At 50.5% G+C, this 8,172-nt stretch overlaps 1 protein-coding gene across 1 annotated transcript in view; it reads left to right on the forward strand.

Annotated features, from left to right (window-relative positions):
* The window catches only part of LOC119579178 (dorsal-ventral patterning protein Sog-like), a gene marked incomplete in the record, with an annotated part of 71,230 nt that extends 63,283 nt beyond the window's left edge, over positions 1 to 7,947 (forward strand). Inside the window, 8 exon segments of the mRNA XM_037926875.1 lie at positions 840 to 1,098; positions 1,249 to 1,588; positions 1,831 to 2,881; positions 3,060 to 3,224; positions 3,576 to 3,700; positions 4,135 to 4,374; positions 5,069 to 5,149; positions 5,703 to 7,947. Of these exon segments, the coding sequence (XP_037782803.1) occupies positions 840 to 1,098; positions 1,249 to 1,588; positions 1,831 to 2,881; positions 3,060 to 3,224; positions 3,576 to 3,700; positions 4,135 to 4,374; positions 5,069 to 5,149; positions 5,703 to 5,909 (2,468 nt within the window).
* Between the last annotated feature and the right edge of the window lie 225 nt (positions 7,948 to 8,172).

The raw sequence follows: 8,172 nt of genomic DNA on the forward strand, positions 1-8,172 counted from the left end.
TCTCTCTCTCTCTCTCTCTCTCTCTCTCTCTCTCTCTCTCTCTCTCTCTCTCTCTCTCTCTCTCTCCTTCCTCCTTCCATCTCCACCTTCTGGGTTATGCATATATGCTTCCTTTTACGCTTCCTCCGAGTGACGTGTTGACCCCGTCTGACCTCCCTGTGACCCCGCTAGCTCTGCGTGACCTCTGACCTCTCTACCCACGAGAGAGAGAGAAGAAAAGAAGGCGGGGCTGTCTCCTCTTTGTGGATTTTTTTTTTCTATATTTTTTTTCTTTTCTATTTATACATGCTGATGCACAGGCGTATTTAGTACCCCCACGCACACACTCACACACACACACACACACACACACACACACACACACACACACACACACACACACACACACACATACACACACACACACCACACACACACACACACACACACACACACAACAAACACACACACACACACACACACACACACACACACACATTCAATATATATATATATATATATATATATATATATATATATATATATATATGTGTGTGTGTGTGTGTGTGTGTGTGTGTGTGTGTGTGTGTGTGTGTGTGTGTGTGTGTGTGTGAATATATTTTCAATTATTCGAAGATCCAGCCACGAGATTCACTGAGCGTAATGACAACATAAACTTGCTTTGGACTTGATGCAATGCATGGCGTCCGAGGCACGGCAGCCACACTCGACGATGTGAGTTCAAAGTGCCGAGAATTATTCAAAAGCTCTCCTTCAGTGAAGCGCCATGGACCACGAAGTCCTCCCGAGAATACCTTGCATTTCGTGACTCAAACGACCCCCTTCCCCCTCCCCGCCAGACTTCGCCGTGCTGCTGAACGGGCGCACCTCCCAGACGCCCATGACCACGTCCAGAGTGGCCACGGGGCGCCTCTCCCTCCGCCGGAAGACGCTGCATTTCTCCTTCCTGCTGGAGGACGGCTACCCCACGCCGGCGTCCATCCAGTTCCTGAGCGAGGACGGGAACATTCTGGAGCAGCTGGAGGCGCAGCCGACCCCCTACGAGGCGACCAACAACAGGGTGTGTGGCACGTGGACGCGGGTGCCGAGGGAGTACAGGTGAGTGAGTGCCTCTCCGGGCGGCTGTCGCCTTCGCTCCCTCTCGGGGATTCTTGCTCCTGCTGTTGAGTGGTTTGACTTATTTTTCTCCCTTTTGGTTCTATGCGTGTCTTTCCCCGTCCTAACGCCCTTCGTGTCTCTCTCTTGAAGGGCGTTGCTGAGGGAGGAAAAGATGTGGGTGGCGCTGCAGCCGCCCAGCGACCGCGACGAGGACGTGATCAGCGGGCAGGTGGCGCGCTACGTGGGCGTCGACACCGAGGTGTTCTCGGCGCTGCTGCGGCCCTCGCCCGCCGCCAACCAGACGCTGAGCGGCGGCGGCACGGCCATTATCTCCGTGGACGCCCGCACGGACTCCCTGCACATCAGCCTGGTCTTCAACGGCATCTTCGGGCCGGGGGAGGCGCACAACGCGACGCTGGTCGTGGAGCTGACGCCGCAGCGCGCTCTCCCGCCCGTCACCGACACCGTCGTGCTCACCAAGGTCTTCTCCGTAAGTGGCCGGCGGCTCAGCGGCGCCGCAGCTGAGACCTGCTTCAGATTTGATGCTTTTTCATATGCATATATACATATTTACACTCTAATGCATGCATAATTACACACACAAACACCACACACACACACAAACGAACAGACACACGATAATGTGCATGTATTCTTATGTCCCATTTGTCATACTGTTAGCCTTTTTCCTTTTTGAGCTCCTTCTATTGACCGTTTCCCGCGTGGCCGCAGGACATCAACCGGGCGGAGTTGCTGACGACGCTGGGCGACACCAGCCTGCGCCTCCTCACCCGCGGCCTCGTGAGCCTGAAGGTGTGGAGCCAGGGCGCCCCCGAGCTCGCGCTGGAGGGCATGATCACCCCGAGGGCCACCTGCAACGTGTACTCGACCGTCCTGAGCCCGCCGTCTCCCCCGTCTCGCCCGTCTGCAGACGCGGGGACGGCGGCAGCGCCCCCCGCCTACGGCTCCGGCTGGGCGCTCCTCACGCTCTCCAACGACGGCGCCTTCCAGTACCAGGTGTTCGTGCAGGGCCTCGAGGTGAAGAACCTCACCCTGGAGACGACCCACCGACGGCGACACCGCATAGTGGACAACATCACGCAGTTTTACGCGGACTCGTGGGCCAACGGGACCTACAGCCGCCCCACCTACCGCGACTTGGACGCGCTGCTCCGCGGCAAGCTGGAGGTGGTGGCGAGCAGCGGCGACGGCGGCGAGGAGCTGCGCGGGATGCTGGTGCCGCTGTCCATCACCGAGGCGCTCCGCTCGCCGCAGCCCGTGCTGCTGTCGCACCCCGAGCTGCCCATGGCGGCCACCGTGTGGGTGGCGGTGGACTCGGCCTGCGTCATGCACTACGACGTCATGGTGGCCGGGACGCCGCCGGGCAAGGCGCCGGAGCCCTTCTGGAACCTGACGCTGCGCGAGGAGGACAGCTCGTGGGACCCGCGCTTCGACATGAACGTGATCCGCCTCGAAGACATCGTGGAGGGCTGGGAGCTCTCGGCGCACTCCACCGTGCTCATGCCCATGTCGCTGTCCCGCCTCGGCAGCGGCGTCTCCTACCTGGACCTGGCACTGGTCCAGCCCGACGTCGAGGCGAGCCCGCCGCCCCTCACCGGCCGCATCGCGGGCGTCTCCGTGCCGCCCGCGTGCCTCCTGGCCAGCCACAACGAAGCCAACGTGCCGGAGGAGCGCATTAGCCCCGTCGACACCAACTGCATGAACCTGACCTGCATGGACGAGGAGCTGCCCAGGCCGGTCGTCTACAAGTGCATAGATGAAGGTAAGGCCGCGACGCCACGCCCATGCCGCGACTCGCATTCCGCCCACGGCGGAGATGATTTGCCAGAGTAAAAGCGCTGATCCTATCCATGCATATATTAAACATTTCGCGATTGGAATATCCAGAGAGCGAACTTCTTAGTATTTTGTCGCTCTGATTTTGTCTGCTTCCCCGACAGACATGAACATCTTCGAGGACGGCACCAGCTGGCCCTCGCCCGTCAACCCGTGCTCCATGTGCATGTGCTCGAGGGGCGTCGTCAAGTGCGTGGACTTCGTGTGCCCGAGACTCGAGTGCGAGGACGCCTACACCCCCCCGGGCGAATGCTGCCCCGTGTGCCCAGGTGGGTTGGGCGGGAGGGAGGGGGAGGGGGAGGGAGGTGTGCGTGTGTGGGTGTGTGTATATATATATATATATATATATATATATATATATATATATATATATATATATACGAGAGAGAGAGAGAGAGAGAGAGAGAGAGAGAGAGAGAGAGAGAGAGAGAGAGAGAGAGAGAGAGAGAAAAAAAAAAATTAAAAGAAAGAAAGAATGAAAGAGACAAGTAAAACGGATACATATATCTAGACAGGCACACACACTGTATCTATAATTTTACCCCGTTTATGTATTCCTTCCGATCAAAACGAGTGCCAACTGAGGCTGTTCCCATTACGAGACTTGCCCTCTCTCTTAGGCGGAAACGACGTAGACACGGGGAGCGTCTGTGAGCTGAACAACCTGAAGCACCGAGTCGGGTCGAAGTGGCACCCATTCCTGGCACCCAAAGGCTTCGACACCTGCTCCGTCTGCACATGTCTGGTGAGTGCTTCACTTTGCGTCGCTGGTGCTTCGTGCTGTATGGGTGACGATGTTTTCTTGGGTGTAAATAGAAAAAAAGAAAGTTTACAGAAATAGTATACTATACCTATATATGCTTACTTTCACACACGCTCGCGCAGATACACGTGCACTCACACACACACACACACACACACACACACACACACACACACACACACACACACACACACACACACACACACACACACACACACACACACACACACACACACACACACACACAACACACACCACACACACGTATACGCATATATACCTAACAAACAAATGAATAAACATACCTACACATACCCACAGAGACCCCAGTGCCCCCTTAAACTATAACCTGGCCCCCTCCCCCTCCTTCCTTTGTCCAGCGCCCTACCCTTTACACACCCTCCCTCCTCCCTCAGATGAGTCGCGCGGAACAGCCGTACATCGACTGCTTCAGGTCCTCGTGCCCTCCCCTGCCGTGCCCTGAGAGCGAGATCGTATCGAACCCTTCGTCGTGCTGCCCCGTGTGCCGTGAGACCGAGCCCGAGATGCTGCTGCCGCCCGCCTGGTCAGATATGCCCAACGACAGGCAGAACGTCCGGAGCAGACAGCAGCAGAGGGAGGACATCTTGAGAAGAGGAGGCTGTTCGAGAGCACTGGTAAGGCGGCCTGGTGGAGGGAGAGAGAGAGAGAGGGAGGGTGGGAAGGAGAGAAGGAGGGAGGGTGGGAAGGAGAGAGAGAAAGGGAAGGAGGGAGGGTGGGAAGGAGAAAGAGGAAAAGAGAGAGAGAGGGTGGAAAGGAGAGAGAGAGAGAGAGAGAGAGAGAGAGAGAGAGAGAGAGAGGAGAGGGAAGGAGGGTTAGAAATAGATAGAGAGAGAAAGGGAGGGAAGGAGGAAGAAAGAATGAAAGGAGGAGAGAGAGGAAGGAAGGGAGGGAAGGAGAGAGTGAGGGAAGGAAGGAGAGAGGGAGAAAGTGATGGATGAATGGAGGGAGGAAAGAAGGGAGAAAGATAAGAAAGAAAGAAAGGGAGAGAGAGAGCGAGAGAGAGCGAGAGCGAGAGCGAGAGCGAGAGCGAGAGCGAGAGCGAGAGCGAGAGCGAGAGCGAGAGCGAGAGCGAGAGCGAGAGGAGAGAGAGAGGAGAGAGAGAGAGAGAGAGAGAGAGAGAGAGAGAGAGAGAGAGAGAGAAATCATATTTCTTCTACTCTTTTCTCATTCTTAATCAACCTTGGAGTTCTATTCTAACAGTTTTTCCTCTTTTTGTCTGCCTCTTTTTCTTTTCTCCTATCCTTTCTTCCTCCTCTCCTGCTTTATACTTCCCCCATAGCGTTCCTAACGACATCAAAACCATTTCAGAGTTCCTATGAAAACGGAGAAGAGTGGCACCCTAGAGTGGCGTGGATTGGAGATTACAAATGCGTGACCTGCAAATGTAAGGTAAGTGGGCTTGTAAACTGCTGTCTTGGAGTTAATCGGTGCGATAGTTATTAGTGAGTCGTATCCTTGTTTGTATTTGTTTGAGAAATGGGCATTACTACACTGTAGTCTCGTGAAGACGTTTTGAATTTAGTCCCTGGGTAAATATGCTGCACAAGAAGGTCCTTGGTATGTAAATCCAGGTGGTAAGATAAGAAATATAAGATTTTTTTCCCCTTATTTCTCGATATCAGACTTCATTTGTCACATTGAAAAATATAATAGCAATAATGGGGCAAGTATTGCGTAGTGTAGAGCACAGGTGCAACTGCAAGGTCCCCGAGTTCATGCTCAGCTGGGTGTCTTCCAGTCAACTCAGCTGTGAGTACTGGCAGTAGCTGGGGTTAAGATCAGGCCTTACTACATAATACCACAGCTTAATACAAATGCCCAACTGTAGACATCCCCTTACATTCAGGTGAATGCAGCAGTGACACTAATGACACGGGCAGGGATGGCTAAGTCACCCAGTAAACCATTAGTTTAATGATAAGAGTCCTCTCGTCTCCCACAGGATGGCAACATCACTTGTAGTTACCTCCAGTGCCCGAAGCTAAACTGCCAAGACAAAGTGCAAGTGGGACAGGAGTGCTGTCTGCGCTGCGCCAACCGGACCAGCAACGCCCCCGTCTTCGAGAGCAAGTTGCGCGGTTGGCCCCGGAGTTCGAAGAAGAACTCGCGCAAGAAGAAAGGCAGCTACAGAAGGCGGAATTCAGGTTAATGCATTGCTGTTGCATGACTGACTGTAGTGATACTGTATAACTGAAAGTCAATATGGAGGAAAAAAAATAATGAACTGCCGAATGATTTAGGCATTTTGGACATTAAAAAAAAGTATATATACCCCTCCCTATTGAGCTTATCTTCTGTTCTTGTTACTGGGAAGTCAAACTTGCACAGATGCCTTTGGCCCCAGTGTGGCATAGGACGCCGTAGAGAAAAGGGAAGGACACAGCCATGCTCTGAAGGAATGCACAAGACGAAGGATGCACCACGGGCACAGGTCCTAATGGCTGCAGGGTGAAAGTGTTGGGTGTGGAAGGGGGACAATTGGTCCGAGCGGAAGGACCAGTGTGTGCGGGACCTGAGCTGCTGGGCAGATCCTTAGGGGGAGCACACTCTTCATCGTGGTGAGAATGAGGAAAAAGAAAACTTGAAAACTTCTTGAAAGGCTCAGGTCTCGAGCGGACTTTCGTGTCCGTGTTAGAGTAGGACTGAAATGCTGCATGTTGTATGGCGACCAAGCATACTGACTAGGTAAATATCAAGTAGTGGCTTTGTAAAAAAAACATGAAATATATTATAGTAACAATGATAATAAAACACGAAAGAATAATATTGATAACGACGATAGCACAGTCCCTGATCTGGACGAATAACGTAGGAATGATAAATGAAAATTTCTCACCAGTGCCGCTTCATTGCTCCATCCACACACATGGAGCAAGCATAGAAACATCACCCCTGTCTGAAGCTAAACCAAGACAAACGTAAACTCTTCCAAGTTACAGAATGTCTAACCGTCTTTCGAGTTATTCTGACCACCATGCAAGAAAATGCTCAACCGCTCAGCAGCAATCTGTCTATGGTACCAAAGATAACGGGTGTTTCTCAGTCTAAATTTGCTTGAGTAGGAGGAAAGAATACGTTCTAATTGTGAGGAGATTAGCATTTTTTAAAAATTGGAAATGCTGTAGACAAATGGCTGTAATAATGATAGTAGCTCAAACCCAGACAGCTTTACACATGTACGGAAATTTAGATGAACACCTGTCCAGGCTTATAAAGGGCATATTCACCGGTGTTCAAAAGATCACGTTGTCTCCAGCTGAGACTGTACATTCATGCTTCCACTCTTTTTGGTTCTCAATAACACGAAAATGGGTTCTGGAATCTCTTCACAAATTTCCGTATTCCCAAGCCACATCATATTCCATGAATGCCAATTCCTGATGACATATGGGCAGAGCTTGTCACTGAAATAATGATGAAAAAAACAACTGGAGTCTGTTCTCCAAGCTCAATCATAGACCGATACTGTAAGTTAAGGCCAGACTACACTGTTCTTCATGATCTGTTTTCCGTTTGCTAATTTTCTTCACATTATTATTTCGTCTCTTACGTGTTATTAGTTTCATTATTTAAAAACAATAATGAAATGTAGATGCAACCCCAAAAAAGGAACAAAAAAGAAAACGGTTTTGTCCAAACAATGACTACGCTGAAGAAAGAAAACGGAAACAGACACACACAGTGAAGTCTGACCTTCGTGATTACCGTTTCCCAAATGCTGACGGTCAAAAAGAGGTGCATTTTGTTCAAACTGTGGAGGCTACCACTTCTATTCAATATGGTGTAATAGAAATAGAGAGAAAAAAAACATGAATTTAGATTATCTCTTTCTTAGATTGATGTGTTGTGAATCAAGCTTTTTTTGATGGTATTGGTCTGGTTCATGATCTTCGAGTCGATACCGGGTTCGAGCGAGAGATTTACTGAAGCCTCGAAGCTCGCTGACTCATGACGATAATGAACCAGACCTTTTTTGAGGGAGGAGGAAGATTACATATTTTTGTAAATGTGTACATATATATAAGTAGTGTTAATCATTAGGATAGTCCATTGCTTTATTATTTTAATCGTATTTGTGACACGATGATATATGCACCTTTGTTTTTATTTCATTAGCGGGACAACCCATATTTTCACATCCTCTTGGGAACGAGAGGTAAAAAGAAAAAAAAAGAAAGAAAGAAAAACACACACAAAACAAGCGAAGTCTTAAATACACAAAGGTGAAAATCATCTCTCAGTGTGTCCAGCTATTCATGTGGTATATGGATAAGTTTTAAGATTGTGCAGAGAGGCTAGTTTTCCACCTTTATTTAATAGGAGGAGGATACTTAGTGACATTATTCTATATAGTGAGAGCTCGTCGGAAGATCAACCTGACGGGGCACTGAGATTAAGGTATGAGAACAAGT

The sequence above is a fragment of the Penaeus monodon genome, chromosome 12 (assembly GCF_015228065.2).
Source record: "Penaeus monodon isolate SGIC_2016 chromosome 12, NSTDA_Pmon_1, whole genome shotgun sequence".
Classification (NCBI taxonomy): domain Eukaryota; kingdom Metazoa; phylum Arthropoda; class Malacostraca; order Decapoda; family Penaeidae; genus Penaeus; species Penaeus monodon.